Here is an 18,257-nt window from a genome sequence, read left to right on the forward strand (position 1 = left end):
CGTCCTCGCCCACTTGTTCCTGCACCGCTCGAGTGCCTGGCATCTTGCGGGCGTCGGCGACGAGCAGCAGAAGGTGCGCCGCCCCGTGACCGACGCCGGCGGCGGCTTTGCGGGCGCCAGCGGGAGACACGGCGCCGCCGACTCCACCCAGCACCGCCCAAACCACCGGAGACCGCCGCGTGGCCGTCCACTCCCCCAAATGCGCTGCCGCTCTCGTCGTGAACCCAGGGCGCGGAGCGCGCTCTCTGCCGCCGTTGAGCCCGTGCGGTCACCTCACCGTGGGCAGGCGCCATTACGCCAGGGCCAGCTCCGTTTAGCTGCAAAACGAGTCCCGTAACATCCACTGATGCTGCTCGACCGCTCAAACCCCCTGCCAACCCACTGCTCCGCCGTAATCGCTCGCCGGAGATTCTCCGTTCACGGCCACCCCGTCGATCTGCCTATAAATAGGGGCCCCGAGCTTCAACTCGAGCACCCACCAGCCCTACACTTCCCCTAGAGCACACCCAGCCACTGGAAGAGCCGCGAGGGGGTCTCCTTCCTCGACTCCGGCCGCCGCGACCCGCCACGGGATCCAGCCCGATTCGCCCCCGTGTGTGCTCCGCAGCCCCCATTCTCTTGCCAGTAGCTTCTCCTTGCATCACCCATTCTGACCCGCGCCTCAATTCGTACTTTGCAGCCCTCCACCGGAGTTCCCCAACCTCACCCGAACCGCCGTCCGCCGGAGATAGTGTCGCCGTCGACGTGGTGCTCCCCGTTGGACGAGTCCACCACCCACCGACGCGGAAGAAGACACTGAAGCTCTTGGTACCCTTCGTTTCTCCTAACTCGCCGTGGTTCGACGCCGGCGTCCACCGCCGTCTTCGGGCGCCGGCGAGCTTTCAAACCTGACATGCGGGCCCCGCGTGTCAGCCTCTGTTTTATTTTCTCGAACCGTTTTCTGTTGGCGCCTTCGGGCAAAGTACGTCTTCTCTCTTGCGCTTGCGCATTTCCAAACGAACCGTTTTCTGTTTTCTCAGTTAAAACCCTGGAACTTTTCTGTTTCATTACAGAAAGGTCCCTGGACAGAAACCTTTATAACTTTTTAATGAAAAGGTATTTTTGAGTGATTCTTTTTCTGTCAATCTCCAAATTTTGTCTAGTTTTTTATGGGATTTATTTGGAAAATATTTGGCAAAGTTTCTGTGTGTGTGTTGGTTTTCATGTTAGTACCCCGTTTCGTGATTGCCGTAGGTTCCGGGAGAGGGGACGGAGCCGCGAACTTCGCCGAGCTAGACTCCGACTTCTCCGAACCAGGCAAGCATGTTTGAACATTTGATATGGCAGATGTTTTGCATGTTCATGTGAAAGTTTGTGCGTGGCATGTGAGTGTCGATAAGTACCTCGTTGCTTGTAAGGCAACGACCCGGTTGTTCCGAAGTTGCGATGACCTCTGATGAGAGGTGGCCTAATCATGTGGTGACATGAAGGGCAGCAAGGTGGTACTGTTGTAGCATGCCAGCCTTGCGTCATCCGACTTTCTTCGACGTTAACGTGGTTGGAGCCACGTTATCTATCTTTTCCCGCATGTTCCAAAGTTGCGATGACCTCTGATGAGAGGTGGCCTAATCATGTGGTGACATGAAGGGCAGCAAGGTGGTACTGTTGTAGCATGCCAGCCTTGTGTCATCCGACTTTTCCGACGTTAACATGGTTGGAGCCGTGTTATCGTCCCTTCCCCTTTCCGTGCTACCACATGTCTCATTGCCAGGATACGGTTTAGTAAGTTGGTAACCTCTTTCCGTGTACACACCAAACAGAGAGGCCGGGATGATGGTACCTTGGCCCAGGATTAAAGCCAGTCATTCGGTCAGGGGGCATGGGTGTTTCCGGTTGGGACCGAGAGGGGGGGCACCCCCTTATAGCGCGCGTATAGAAATTTGATCCCATGCTACGCGAGGTTGTGGCCTCCCCGACTCAGGGTTTTTCCTGAATGTTGCCGAGGGTGATCCCTGGCTTCGGATGGTTAAATTGGGTGTGTACTGGTTAGACGTGTTCCTTCCAGAACACCGTAGACGGAACTAGTCCCCGTGACTACTGAAATCCGTTGGCTGTGGTTAAGTACAAACTCTGCAGAGTCAATTCTTTCCATATCGTCATATCCATGATCAGTAATGTAGACTTTACATCCAAATCTATCCGTGTGAAAATCTTGCCCCCGGTGAACAAGCTCAAGTGGTAAATTCAAATTTATTGCTATTCCAGTTGATGGACTAACTTTATTTTATGTCTCATGCTTGTGATAATTTATGTCTCCGAGCTATTGTATTGATGAGTTGTGATATAAGCCCTTTATGAGACGTCGCGCAGACGTCCGACTGTGGCGTGTACTCGTTTCTCACTTTCGATATAAGCCCTTTATGTGGTGTCGCCCCGACGCCCGACTGTGGCATTATTATTCTGCATTTTCCGCTCGAGGAGTCTTTCAGACACTCGTTTGGCACCTGTATTATTATTCCGCATTTTCCGCTCGAGGAGTCTTTCAGACACTCATTTGGCACCCGCATTACTATTCTGCAGTTTCCGCTCGAGGCGTCATTCAGACCCTCGCTTGGCACCCAGTATTTATTATCTCTATGTCTGATCGCCCTGGTTAACTTATTCATGTGCTTCATGTTTGCATTTGTTATACCTTATGTCCGAACTGTCTTGCGAGTACTTTCACAGTACTCACCTGGCTTGTTGACTTGGCCAGATGTTGACGAAGGCGATCTCTTGGATGAAGAGTTTGATAGCGCGTCCGACGCCTAGAGGAGTCCCAGTCAGTCCTGCGCGATCCCGGATATTGGTCACTTGTATCGTTTACGCTTCCGCCACCCGCAATAAGTCTTCTCGAGCCTCACTCCGACGCTCGAAGAGTTGTAGTATTCTGGAATCATGTCACTCGCTTCGCGATGATATTTCCACCTCCGTTTTTATCGTGAGTTAGTAGTTTGCCACCCTATCCGCCGTATTGTTTTATCGGCGTGCATGTAATAAATTGTTGGGCAGTCTCTGCTCGACTTTGTATTATATTTAGTACTCCTGGTATTTTTCTTCTGTGACCAATGTATTGTCTATCAGTGAGAAGGAATTCTTCCTCGCTGGTCCGTAACAGGGATTGGTTTCTCAATAATTATTTTATTGAAAAACCGGTCGTGACAAGTACACAGGATCACCGTTATTTTCATCTGGTTCCTCATTCAGGTCAATCATTGTCAACCTTTTTGTTTTTTTCAACATGAAAAAATGTAAAGCAAGTCAGCTGAATGATGCAAGCAAGTAGCACAGTAAATACAGGCAAGCCAATAACACAACCACCTAAGCACACTAGAATCAGAAGAATAGTGTCCATTTGTTTTTTAAGGAAACATTTTGAGCATAATTACATAGGCTTTTTTTGTGTGTATCATAATTTTTCTTCTCTCTTTTAAATGCAGGCAACTCTTTTTTCTATCTGCATGCTATCCAAGGTTTTCTCATGAAGCAAGTGTCCTTTCAAAGTCATTAAGATCGAGCATGGAATTTACACCAAAATCAGAGAGAGCACCAGCATTTTTATGTTAGAACTTTAAAACAGCAGCAATTATGTGCAACAATGTTGTGCCTTTTATGTGCAGTACTTGTGTTTCACCTATCTTCCGCACTAGCAACAAAACTATTGTGCTTTTTTATGTTTAGTGTGTTCCATATCCGCGTATTCGTGTTTCAAGCGACGTAGAAGCTGAGATAAAATAGTTGTCATGGGGGGTTTCTCTGTATAGGAAATTTTTCTTGTCCTTTATTTTTTGCAGGATCAAAATATCAAGTTTTTATCTATCTGCGCAAGCGTGGGAAGACAACACTTTTTGCAGAAAACCAGTTTATAAATGAAGGTAATTAGAAACCCCATGATATCCTCCCCAGTCTATCACATATCACCACTGTCGAAACAACATACCTTTTAGCTTTTGTAAATGGTTTTGCTTTCACATCAGAATGTTATTTTGCAACACAACTTGTCATCTCAGCCATGTTTTAGGTAGAACAGAAACTTTTTGTTATTGTTGCCTACTAAGCATAAAGTTTCACCTTTTTTGTAAGTTGCAAAAGGTTCATGTTTTGTATGTTCCTTATTAGTGTCAGATATGTCACAGTTTTTGCTAAAGTTTGTGTATCTGACATAAGCACCACTAGTTGGTCAACAACAACACTGTTTTTGCTTGAACAGGGTGTACAAATTGCCAAGAATAGCTTTCAGTTTTTCTCCTACGGAGTTGTTATGAAAGTATAGCTTTGTTATGCAAGTTGCTTCCATCATTCTAGTTTTTTGCCCCACAACAACATCTTCTTGATTGTGTGTATATTATGTAACTACCTCAGATGCCTGATAATAAGACTATTTTTGCCCAAACAGGATGAGCAGATTGCCAACTTTAACTTGAGCAGAGAAACATCAGTTCTATCCATCACTTTTTTTAGGGTTTTTGATTTGATTTTAGGGTTTTTTACAATGTGTTCTTATGTTCTTATGCATCAGGAAAGTGGCAGAGTTGCAGCAAACCAAAGTCATGCTGGATAAACAAGAGTAATTCTGTAGAGGAGGATAGCATAAGGGCAAAATTAAGAGAAAATGTGAGCAATTTTTGATGGATTACCTCTGTGCTTCTTCTCCAACAGCCCTTCCTGCACTTCTCTGGTTTCTTCTCTGATTTTTTAGCTTTTCATGGTCGCCATTGCAGGGCTATGAAGGTTTGTAGATCTGGGATGGTGGAACTGGCCCGTTTTCTTGCTTTCTTGCTTGGGGGAGAAGAAGATGGGGTGGAGAGGGTCTGGCTGCAGGCGCCTCAAGGCGGAGGGAAAGCGGGGATGGGGGCTGGTGGGGCCTTTATGGCCGCAAAAGCATGAGCTTCACTGCTTCAGCTTTATAGACATGATCCAGGCCGATCATGAAGCTTGGGAGCTTGACATTAGAGCATACATAGAAACACCTACGAGTATGAGATATGATTTCAACAAATGTTTCTGTAAGTCTTGAAAAATATTTGAGCTAAGCGGTGATTTTTATCTAAGTTATATATTGTTGTGGTCCAAATTGTTAAGTTCTTTTTACAGCACTTGGAATTATCTAAAAGAGAGTTGGAGAGTCTTTCTGATGCGTGCGAACCAACCTGCGATTGGATTGTCCCGGCCCACCAGGGTTTAAGTCCCAGATTTGACATTGATGCTCGCATTTTTCTGGATTTATTACAGACTTTTTGGCGATGTGCATTTAGTGAAAGAAGACGTTTCTGTCGACTATGAAGGCTCCCGGAGATGCTCAGGGCATCTCCAACGCTAGGCGCTAGTGGTGGATGCTAGGAATTATTTCCCGGTAGATTGGCAGTTACGTCACCTATTCCTAGTGTCGGGCGCCGCATCGACGCAAAGAGTTGCATCGAGCGCTTGGCTCTTTTCTTGCCACACGAGTAAAGAAACGAGGTGCTGGGCCTACGTGTTTAGAGTCTCTGATTAGCGCCTATCGATGGAGGAAGAGGCGCCTGGTTCCTTTCCAGTTTTTTAATACTTCTTCTTTTAACTATAAGCGCCTGCACAAGAGCCTAGCATTGTACATGCTCTCATATTGATAGGGCGTGCATGCGTGAGGATGTGTGTATGTGCACATATATGAGTGTCTGTGTCTGTACTGTGTTAAAAAAAAGCCCGGCGTGAAGTCACGCTATATATAGCTTTTCCATATTCAAGTCACGCTGTATGTAGCTTTTTCAGATTTATTCTGTATTCCTTTGGGGGGACTTTTGCAACATTCTGGTTTGCACTACCGTCATGATTATATTATGACTTGAAGCCCTAAATCAGGGACATAGCACAGCACTTTTTCATTTTTTGAGGCTTTCTCCCTAGCGCGAATGGCCACAAAAGTCCATCTCAGAAAAATACTGTGCCAAAGCGCATATTCTCGACCAAATAAACAAGCATTGACTCAAATCTGTCTTGCCTCTCCGTCTCTCACCAGTCACCAACCATCTCTCTAATACATCCCGAAAACATCTCTCTAATCCTTTCACGGCCATTTCCTAATCCCACCACTCCAAGACGCCAAGAGGGGCATCACGATCCATCCAAACTCGACCTCCCCGGAAAAATCCCCTCCCGTCAAAATCCTCCGATAGCCGAGATGCTCTCCCCCCGCATTAGCGCCGCCTCTCCCGCGCTCCCACTCTGTCGGTCCGCAGAGCCATGCTCCTGTCGCCACCAGCCCCATGGCCGCGCGTCGAGCCCGTGCGCTTGAATCGCCCCCCGCAGCGCAAAGGCCGGCCGCTCTCGTTTCCCCGTAGCCCTCCGCGGCCGACGACGCCGCGGCGGCTCGGCGTGTGCATGGCTGAGATGACCATGGTCGGAAGCGGGTCATTCCGGGAGCCTGGGGTTTCTGCCGGGGAGGGAGACGCGATGCTGGGAGGCGGGAAGTTGCCCGGTCCGAGGGCGGAGGCGGCGGTGACCCGGTGGACGCCCGTCGAGGCGGCGCTGAATCGTATGGTTAGTGCCCGTTTTTGCTATGAAGCTGTGATTTGTATATGTTCATATGGCATATTGATGCTTTTCGGAATCTCATATGTCTTACGACTTGGCACGAGCTTTGCTTAATCGCAGAGTAGTGATAGTTCGTAACCAGTGCTTATGCCTTTCAAATGAGGTCAAGTGGTAACTGAAAGTTCGAACTCTACCAGGCTGACTGAAAGGGATGAAGCTTTTATCGAAAAGGAACTGAAACGCCAGGCCAGAATATTCTGATTTGGTCTCTGCCGAGAATATGCATTGCTTTAGTAGAGTATCATTGTCGCTTGTAGGTGTCTAATTGCAGTAATGTGTGCCGAGCTCAGCTGTTTTCATATTATCATTATTTATGAACTATTTTTTTATACACATTTAGTTTGTTTGGCTGTGGAGTATCTTAGTTATCTAATGCCTGTTCTATACCTGTATCTGGTTAATTTTTGAAAGAGGAACTTAGATGCTCCAGCTTAAGCTCCCTACTGAGATGTGATTAAACATTATGGTTGAAATCACATTTAAATGGATGGAAAGGTTAACTGTGTGCTGTTTATGTTCGAGAAAAATTTCTGTGCTATTTACTTGGAATTCCGGATCCTGTACTGAAATTTTACCATTGCATGCCAGAGTAAATGGCTGGTGGCTGTTTCTTTTGCTCTTGCAGCTCTTTGGAAGCGTGATGCTGAAATTATGTGGGCTTTGATGGGTGCGGTTGCGAACACTGTGCTTTCGTCCATTCTTAAAAAGCTTCTCAACCACGAAAGGCCGGCACCGGCTTTGCGGTCTGATCCTGGGATGCCATCATCCCATGCCCAATCCATTTTCTATGCTGCAACATTTCTAGTTCTTTCAGGTAAGCTCTTCAAGAATCAAGATTCATAAAACCATTTACTATTTTTTCAGTATATTCTCCTGGCAACATCAAAAGCATAACTGCTGACTGGAGCTCCGTCCTAATTCATTTTAATCATGACACAGTATGTCCATAACTATACGTTTTCCTCAGTTTTTGTTATATGGCTTTTCTATTCTAGTAAACACAATGGATGGAAACTCAATTATGAATAATGAGCTTATTTTCATATTTTGTGGTAAAGAAAGAAACTAAGATGCTTATCAGTTAGAGGTTTGAGTATAACAATACCTCCATGGCTCCAATATCCACCTGTTTGTCGAATGAAAAGGAATGCGTCACTTATCTCATGTGGCTCTTTTTGCAACACAGTGTTCTCCTGGCTTGGGACAAATTATCTGGCAATGATTCTTGGGGCTACAACTGTAGCATTGGCCTCCTATCTAGTAAGAATTTCTACTTGGCAGACTATTTCACCTGCAATTATCTCAATCGCAGGACCATACTCTTGACACAATCTTTAAGTTTTTTAGTGCGTTATAATCAATTCCTGGTACTTGGTAGACTCTTCCATCTTTAATCATCCCAAATACAGGATCATGCTCTTGGGTTACAGTCTTTAAGTTCTTTAGCGCATTCTAATCTTAACCCCCTTATGTGCGTGCAGTCATGGCTACGGGTGTCGCAGCGTCTCCACACACTGAACCAGATTCTCGTGGGCGCTGCTGTAGGATCAGCCTTCAGCGCTCTGTGGTTCGCGCTCTGGCATTTGCTCGTGCGGGAAGCTTTTGCTTCCTCGTTGTGGGTCCAAATTCCAGTCATCCTTGGTTCAGTAGTGTTCTGTGTTTCCTTCGTCGTCTACATCATTCAGCACTGGCTCAAGGATGAGTAATGATACAGATAGCACGCAACAGGTTAATGGACGCTGAAACCAATCGGCCACAGAAGGTTTTATCCGCACTCTGGGAATTACACGCGGAAAGGAGCTCGCACGATGATTCACTAAACAGAACAGACGGCAGTTTTGATTTACTACTGTATATCATTGACCCGTGTAACATATACAGTATCGAACAATTGGTGCTTGGCTCGTTCATTCATGCTTTATTTTTCACGGATGCAGTTGATGCTGATGCAATTCTGGATGTAACACGGCAATATGCAGTTGATGCTGATGCAGTTCTGGATGTAACACGGTAGTATGCAGTTGTTGCTGATGCAATTCTGAATGTAACACAGTAAATCATTCAGTATCATCGTCGTGTGCAATAGGAGATTTTTTGACACATTGATGAATACGTACTGGCTCTTCACTCGTGTTTAACAGAATTTTTTTGTGGCGTGGCCACTGCCCAAGTGTTCATCCCTAGACTGCATAAGCTTTCAGCCAAGAGAGTTACTAGGGTTCGTTCGTCTTGGTTGTATGTACTCCCTCCATTTCATAATGTAGTGTGTCCGCGCTTTCCGAGATTCAAATTTGATCGTAAATTTAACCAACGAGACCAATTGTGGTGGAGCAAAAATTATACCACTGAATTCGTATTTTCGATATGAATTCAATGATATAATTTTTGCTTCCACTGTAGTCGGTTTCGTTGGTTAAATTTGCGGTTAAACTTGGATCTCGAGAAGCGCGGGCGCACTACGTTGTGGAACAGAGGGAGTGGTGGTTTACCAGGCTAACATGCCCTCATGTGGTTCATTAAACCGATGCGCCCACAAAGATAAAATCAGATACGTACTACTCCCTCCATAATAAAAATATGAGTGTTTATATCACTAATTTTACAGGGGCGTGCTACGCGTCGGTCATCCGATCTAGGTTGCTCTGTGTATGATCCCTCTTTGCAATATGAGTATTGTTTCAGAAACAACGGCGACTATTGCAACAAGAGCTTTGTTTAAGAAACACATCGGTGACTATTGCAGCAAGATCTTTGTTTCGGAAACATTGGTGACGTTGCAAAAGCATCCCTGCGTGTGATCCCTCTTCGCAACAAGATCTTTGTTTCAGAAACAACTATTGCAACAAGGGTTTTGTTTCAGAAAAAAATGTCGCGTCGAGCCGGGATGGATCAGCAGGGAGGGTTCCCTCGACACCAACAACATCGATTGAGAGGCCATGTGATGTGCCGCACACCACTGGAACGACGACCGGGCCGCGCGGATCTCAGGCACTGTCACCGGTGTTCGGTGGTGGCTTGCCGATCCCGATCTAGATGCAGGGCAGAGTGAGGCAACGAAAGAAAAGGGATGGAAGTGGGGCGGTGAGGGCCTGCCTTGCCGATGAACGACAACTGCCGGAGCGGGCCGATGGCTGGCACGGGCGTTTCTGGCCATGTCGTCTATCTACAGCGAGTGCTGAGTTGCAGAAACGCTTCTGAAACAGAGGTGGAGTTGCAAGGTGATAGAGGCGGGCTGTCCCGATCTTTCGATGAGATGATAACTATCGATTTGGTGGAGCCGACTTTGACGATCCGACTACAAACGTGCACGACGTTGCGCCTTACCAATCGCTAAACCAATCTCCCGAGGTTACTGACAATGCTGGAAGCACAATCAGCCTGACCACGAAGGTCTATTCCTGCACGCAATCGAAGAACAAGCAAAAATATGATAATGCAATCTGAATATTGCGAATATAGATGAAGTATTGATAAAGGTGGGGATCCGGAAGCGGTCTTGGTCTGGTCGTTGGACACAAACGAAGTACACGAAGTTGCAATGGCTAACTTTTAACTAAACAAATCCCAAGGAAAAAGCTACTAGATGGATCTACTTATATAGGACCAAGGGGTGGCGGCCAAGGAGGTGGGAGGACGTCCCAACGCAACCTAAAACAAACCCTAGGTCGTACAAGGCTCATGGGCCCAAGTGGAGGTGATGCAACACCTTTGGACTTGTTGTTTGACTCGGATTCTGGTGCAGCGTCAGATTGTTTCGTCCATATCTCAACGCTCAGGACGAATTTAAAGGTGAATCCAATTGGGTTGGAAAGAGGACAAAATCTACTTTCCAACAAAAAAAGAATCACCCAATTCGGAGTCAGTATGAAAAAGTTGTTGGCGTTTTGAGTCAGGTATGTCTGTGCAGTCCGAATCTGAATCCAGAACGTGAGAGACTTGGACTCTATCTTCTCTTGGCCCAAAAGTGACATGAGAAGACTTTTTGAACAGAACCTAAACTTCTCCTTTTTCCCTATCTTCATATGTGGATTGTACAAATGTCATATACACCTGCAATTAGACAAAACACAAAAGTGTGTGAAGTATTTTTGTTCTGGATAACATAAATAGATTATTGAATAATTTGCACTAGAAATCACCTGACAAGTATGCATGTATGCAATATTTTTGGTCGTATCCAAGGTAGTCATGTCCTCATCATCCTCCCCTTCTTGAAAATAAAGCCGTCATCGGCGTTGCTTAATCTGAAATGTGGCTAACAAAAGAGACAAGGTGTACATGTTGTATATGTATATGTCATCCATTTTTACTTCCCGTGGATTTTGCACATATGACACATGTATACATTGTTGGGGAACGTAACAGAAATTTAAAATTTTCTACGTATCACCAAGATCAATCTATGGAGTCATCTAGCAACGAGAGAGAGGGGAGTGCATCTACATACCCTTGTAGATCGCGCGTGGAAGCGTTCAAGAGAACGGGGTTGATGGAGTCGTACTCGTCGTGATCCAAATCACCGATGATCCTAGCGCCGAACGGACGGCACCTCCACGTTCAACACACGTACGGAGCGGGGACGTCTCCTCCTTCTTGTTCCAGCAAGGGGGAGGAGAAGTTGATGGAGATCCAGCAGCACGACGACGTGGTGGTGGAAGTAGCGGGATCCCGGCAGGGCTTCGCCAAGCGCAAGCGGGGAGGAAGAGGTGTCACGGGAGGGAGGGAGGCGCCAGGGCTTGGGGTGCTGCTCCCATGCGCCTCCCCACTATATATAGGGGTGGAGGGGCTGGTTTCTTGCCCTCCAAGTCCATTGGGGCGTTGGCAAAGGTGGGGGAAAGAAATCCCATCATTTCCCTTCCCCACCGATTGTTATCCCCTTTTTTTAGGGATCTTGATCTTATCCCTTCGGGATATGATCTTATTCCTTCTAAGGTGGGATCTTGGTGCGCCTTGACCAGGGGTAGTGGGGGCAAGGCCCCACTACCCACGTTCATGTGGGTCCCCCCATGCAGGTGGGCCCCACTTCGGAACCTTCTAGAACCTTCCTGGTACAATACCGAAAAATCCCAAACATTTTTCGGTGGCCAAAATAGGACTTCCCATATATAAATCTTTACCTCCGGAACTCCTCGTGATGTCCGGGATCTCATCCGGGACTCCGAACAACTTTCGGTTAACCGCATACTAATATCTCTACAACTCTAGCGTCACCGAACCTTAAGTGTGTAGACCCTACGGGTTCGGGAGACATGCAGACATGACCGAGACGACTCTCCGGTCAATAACCAACAGCGATCTGGATACCCTGTTGGCTCCCACATGTTCCACGATGATCTCATCGGATGAACCACGATGTGGAGGATTCAATCAATCCCGTATACAATTCCCTTTGTCAATTGGTACGTTACTTGCCCGAGATTCGATCGTCGGTATCCCAATGCCTTGTTCAATCTCGTTACCGGCAAGTCACTTTACTCGTACCGTAACGCATGATCCCGTGGCTAACTCCTTAGTCACATTGAGCTCATTATGATGATGCATTACCGAGTGGGCCCAGAGATACCTCTCCGTCATACGGAGTGACAAATCCCAGTCTCGATTCGTGCCAACCCAACAGACACTTTCGGAGATACCTGTAGTGCACCTTTATAGCCACCCAGTTACGTTGTGACGTTTGGTACACCCAAAGCATTCCTACGGTATCCGGGAGTTGCACAATCTCATGGTCTAAGGAAATGATACTTGACATTAGAAAAGCTCTAGCAAACGAACTACACGATCTTGTGCTATGCTTAGGATTGGGTCTTGTCCATCACATCATTCTCCTAATGATGTGATCCCGTTATCAATGACATCCAATGTCTATGGTCAGGAAACCATAACCATCTATTGATCAACGAGCTAGTCAACTAGAGGCTTACTAGGGACATGTTGTGGTCTATGTATTCACACATGTATTACGGTTTCCAGTTAATACAATTATAGCATGAACAACAGACAATTATCATGAACAAGGAAATACAATAATGACCATTTTATTATTGCCTCTAGGGCATATTTCCAACAGTCTCCCACTTGCACTAGAGTCAATAATCTAGTTCACATCACCATGTGATTAACACTCAAAGTTCACATCGCCATGTGACTAATACCCAAGAGTTTACTAGAGTCAATAATCTAGTTCACATCACCATGTGATTAACACTCAAAGTTCACATCGCCATGTGACTAATACCCAAGAGTTTACTAGAGTCAATAATCTAGTTCACATCACCATGTGATTAACACTCAATGAGTTCTAGGGTTTGATCATGTTATGCTTACGAGAGAGGTTTTAGTCAACGGGTCTGCAACATTCACATCCGTGTGTGCTTTACAAATCTCTATGTCATCTTGTAGATGCAGCTACCACGCGCTACTTGGAGCTATTCCAAATAACTGCTCTACTATACGAATCCGGTTCACTACTCAGAGTCATCCGGATTAGTGTCAAAGTTTGCATCGACGTAACCCTTTACGACGAACCCCCTTTCCACCTCCATAATCGAGAAAATTCCTTAGTCCACTAGATACTAAGGATAAGTTCGACCGCTGTCATGTGATCCCTTCCTAGATCACTATTGTACCCCTTGACTAACTCATGGCAAGGCACACTTCAGGTGTGGTACACAGCATAGCATATTGTAGAGCCTACGTCTAAAGCATAGGGGACGACCTTCGTCCTTTCTCTTTCTTCTGCCGTGGTCAGGTCTTGAGTCTTACTCAATACTCACACCTTGTAACACAGCCAAGAACTCCTTCTTTGCTGATCTATTTTGAACTCCTTCAAAATCTTGTCACGGTATGTATTCATTTGAAAGTACTATTAAGCGTTTTTATCTATCCTTATAGATCTTGATGCTCAATGTTCAAGTAGCTTAATCCAGGTTTTCCATTAAAACACTTTTCAAATAACCCTAGATGCTTTCCAGAAATTCTACATCATTTCTGATCAACAATATGTTAACAACATATACTCATCAAAAAATTTATAGTGCTCCCACTCACTTCTTTGGAAATACAAGTTTCTCATGAACTTTGTATAAACCCAAAATCTTTTATCATCTCATCAAAGCGTTCATTCCAACTCCGAGATGCTTACTCCAATCCTTAGAAGGATTGCTGGAGCTTTGCATACTTGTTAGCATCTTTCAGGATTGACAAAACCTTCTGGTTGTATCACATACAACCTTTCCTCAAGAAAATCGTCGAGGAAACAATGTTTTGACATCCTATCTGCAAGATTTCATAAATAATGCAGTAACTGCTAATATAATTCTAACAGACTCTTAGCATCGCTACGAGTGAGAAAGTCTCATCGCAGTCAACTCCTTGAACTTGCCGGAAAACATCTTAACGACAAGTCGAGCTTTCTTAATGGTGACACTTACCATCATTGTCTGTCTTCCCTTTAAAATCCATCTGTACCCAACAGCCTTACGACCATCAAGTAGTTCTTTCAAAGTCTATACTTTGTTTTCATACATGGATCCTCTCGGATTTTATGGCCTCGAGCCATTCGTCGGAATCCGGGCCCACCATCGCTTCTCCATAGCTCGTAGGTTCATTGTTGTCTAGCAACATGACTTCCAAGACAGGATTACGTACCACTCTGAAGTAGTACGCATCCTTGTCGTCCTATGAGGTTTGGTAGTGACTTGATCTGAAGTTTCATGATCACTATCATAAGCTTCCACTTCAATTGGTGTAGGTGCCACAGGAACAACTTCCTGTGCCCTGCTACACATTAGTTGAAGTGACGGTTCAATGACCTCATCAAGTCTCCACCATCCTCCCACTCAATTCTTTCGAGAGAAACTTTTCCTCGAGAAAGGACCCGTTTCTAGAAACAATCACTTTTGCTTCCAGATCTGAAATAGGAGGTATACCCAACTGTTTTGGGTATTCTATGAAGATGCATTTATCCGCTTTGGGTTCGAGCTTATCAGCCTGAAACTTTTTCACATAAGCGTCGCAGCCCCAAACTTTTAAGAAACGACAGCTTAGGTTTCTCTAAACCATAGTTCATACGGTGTCGTCTCAACGGAATTGCGTGGTGCCCTATTTAAAGTGAATGCGGTTGTCTCTAATGCCTAACCCATAAACGATAGTTGTAATTCGATAAGAGACATCATGGTATGCACCATATCCAATAGGGTGCAGTTATGATGTTCGGACACACCATCACAATATGGTGTTCCAGGCGGTATTAGTCGTGAAACAATTTCCACAATTTCTTAATTGTGTGCCAAACTCGTAACTCAGATATTCATCTCTATGATCATATCACAGACATTTTATCCTCTTGTCACGACGATCTTCAACTTCACTCTGAAATTACTTGAACCTTTCAATAATTCAGACTTGTGTTTCATCAAGTAAATATTCTCAGCATCTACTCAAATCATCTGTGAAGTAAGAACATAACGATATCCACTGCGTGCCTCAGCACTCATTGGACTGCACACATCAAATGTATTACTTCCAACAAGTTGCTCTCTTGTTCCATCTTACTGAAAACGAGGCCTTTCAGTCATCTTGCCCATGTGGTATGATTTGCATGTCTCAAGTGATTCAAAATCAAGTGAGTCCAAATGATCCATCTGTATGGACTTTCTTCATGCATATATACTAATAGACATGGTTCGCATGTCTCAATCTTTTCAAAAACGAGTGAGTCCAAAGATCCATCAACATGGAGCTTCTTCATGCGTTTTATACCAATATGACTCAAGTGGCAGTGCCACAAGTATGTGGTACTATCATTACTATCTTATATCTTTTGGCATGAACATGTGTATCACTACGATCGAGATTCAATAAACCATTCATTTTAGGTGCAAGACCATTGAAGGTATTATTCAAATAGACAGAGTAACCATTATTCTCCTTTAATGAATAACCGTATTGCGATAAACATAATCCAATCATGTCTATGCTCAACGCAAACACCAAATAATAATTATTCAGGTTTAACCCCAATCTCGATGGTAGAGGGAGCATGCGATGCTTGATCACATCAACCTTGGAAACACTTCCAACACATATCGTCATCTCACCTTTAGCTAGTCTCCGTTTATTCCGCAGCTTTTATTTCGAGTTACTAACACTTAGCAACCGAACCGGTATCTAATACCCTGGTGCTACTAGGAGTACTAGTAAAGTACACATTAATATAATGTATATCCAATATACTTCTGTCGACCTTGCCAGCCTTCTCATCTACGAAGTATCTAGGGTAGTTCTGCTTCAGTGACCGTTCCCCTCATTTCAGAAGCACTTAGTCTCGGGTTTGGGTTCAACCTTGGGTTTCTTCACTAGAGCAGCAACTGATTTGCCGTTTCATGAAGTATCCCTTCTTGCCCTTGCCCTTCTAGAAACTAGTGGTTTTACTAACCATCAACAATTGATGCTCCTTCTTGATTTCTACTTTCGCGGTGTCAAACATCGCGAGTTGCTCAAGGATCATCATGTCTATCCCTGATATGTTATAGTTCATCACGAAGCTCTAATAGCTTGGTGGCAGTGACTATGGAGAACCATCACTATCTCATCTGGAAGATTAACTCCCACTCGATTCAAGTGATTGTAGTACTCAGACAATCTGAGCACATGCTCAACGATTGAGCTTTTCTCCCTTAGTTTGCAGGCTTAAGAAACTTGTCAGAGGTCTCATACCTCTTGACGTGGGCATTAGTCTGAAATCCCAATTTCAGTCTTTGGAACATCTCATATGTTCTGCGACGTTTCAAAACCGTCTTTGGTGCCACAATTTTAAACCGTTAGCATCACACACTGAACTATCACGTAGTCATCAAAACGTGTATGTCAGATGTTTCGTAACATCTACAGACGACGCTCGAGGTTCAGCACACCGAGCGGTGCATTAAGGACATAAGCCTTCTGTGCAGCAATGAGGACAATCCTCAGTTTACGGACCCAGTCCGCATAATTGCTACTATCAACTTTCAACTAAATTTTCTCTAGGAACATATCTTAGTAGAACTAAAGCGTAAGCTACGACATTATTTGCAAAGACCTTTTGACTATGTTCATGATAATTAAGTTCATCTGATTATTTAATGAACTCCCACTTAGATAGACATCCCTCTAGTCATCTAAGTGATACATGATCCGAATCGACTAGGCCGTGTCCGATCATCACGTGAGACGGACTAGTCATCATCGGTGAACATCTCCATGTTGATCGTATCTACTATACGACTCATGTTCGACCTTTCGGTCTCTTGTGTTCCGAGGCCATGTCTGTACATGCTAGGCTCGTCAAGTCAACCTAAGTGTTTTGCTTGTGTTCCGAGGCCATGTCTGTACATGCTAGGCTCGTCAACACCCGTTGTATGCGAACGTTAGAATCTATCACACCCGATCATCACGTGGTGCTTCGAAACAACGAACCTTCGCAACGGTGCACAGTTAGGGGGAACACATCTCTTGAAATTTTAGTGAGGGATCATCTTATTTATGCTACCGTCGTTCTAAGCAAATAAGATGTAAACATGACAAACATCACATGCAAATCATAAAGTGACATGATATGGCCAATATCATCTTGCGCCTTTTGATCTCCATCTTCGAGGCGCGGCATGATCACCTTCGTCACCGGCATGACACCATGATCTCCATCATCATGATCTCCATCATCGTGTCTTCATGAAGTTGTCTCGCCAACTATTACTTCTACTACTATGGCTAACGGTTAGCAATAAAGTAAAGTAATTACATGGCGTTTTTCATTGACACGCAGGTCATACAATAAATTAAGACAACTCCTATGGCTCCTGCCGGTTGTCATACTCATCGACATGCAAGTCGTGATTCCTATTACAAGAACATGATCAATCTCATACATCACATATATCATTCATCACATCCTTTTGGCCATATCACATCACATAGCATACCCTGCAAAAACAAGTTAGACGTCCTCTAATTGTTGTTGCATGTTTTACGTGGCTGCTATGGGTTTCTAGCAAGAACGTTTCTTACCTACGCAAAAGCCACAACGGTGATATGCCAATTGCTATTTACCCTTCATAAGGACCCTTTTCATCGAATCCGATCCGACTAAAGTGGGAGAGACAGACACCCGCTAGCCACCTTATGCATCAAGTGCATGTCAGTCGGTGGAACCTGTCTCACGTAAGAGTACGTGTAAGGTCGGTCCGGGCCGCTTCATCCCACAATGCCGCCGAATCAAGATAAGACTAGTAACGGTAAGCAAATTGAACAAATCGTCGCCCACAACTACTTTGTGTTCTACTCGTGCATAGAATCTACGCATAAACCTGGCTCATGATGCCACTGTTGGGGAACGTAGCAGAAATTTAAAATTTTCTACGTATCACCAAGATCAATCTATGGAGTCATCTAGCAACGAGAGAGAGGGGAGTGCATCTACATACCCTTGTAGATCGCGCGCGGAAGCGTTCAAGAGAACGGGGTTGATGGAGTCGTACTCGTCGTGATCCAAATCACCGATGATCCTAGCGCCGAACGGACGGCACCTCCGCGTTCAACACACGTACGGAGCGGGGACGTCTCCTCCTTCTTGATCCAGCAAGGGGGGAGGAGAAGTTGATGGAGATCCAGCAGCACGACGGCGTGGTGGT

At 45.1% G+C, this 18,257-nt stretch overlaps 1 protein-coding gene across 1 annotated transcript; it reads left to right on the forward strand.

The window, feature by feature from the left end:
- Positions 1 to 6,037: 6,037 nt before the first annotated feature.
- LOC123145211 (lipid phosphate phosphatase epsilon 1, chloroplastic) lies at positions 6,038 to 8,688 on the forward strand. The gene is made up of 4 exons (XM_044564576.1): positions 6,038 to 6,534; positions 7,177 to 7,402; positions 7,775 to 7,848; positions 8,070 to 8,688. Exons 1-4 carry the CDS (start codon positions 6,238 to 6,240, stop codon positions 8,292 to 8,294), a joined length of 822 nt encoding a protein of 273 aa, XP_044420511.1. The 5' UTR covers positions 6,038 to 6,237; the 3' UTR covers positions 8,295 to 8,688.
- The last annotated feature ends 9,569 nt before the right edge of the window (positions 8,689 to 18,257 follow it).

The sequence above is a fragment of the Triticum aestivum genome, chromosome 6D, assembly GCF_018294505.1.
Source record: "Triticum aestivum cultivar Chinese Spring chromosome 6D, IWGSC CS RefSeq v2.1, whole genome shotgun sequence".
NCBI classification, from domain to species: domain Eukaryota; kingdom Viridiplantae; phylum Streptophyta; class Magnoliopsida; order Poales; family Poaceae; genus Triticum; species Triticum aestivum.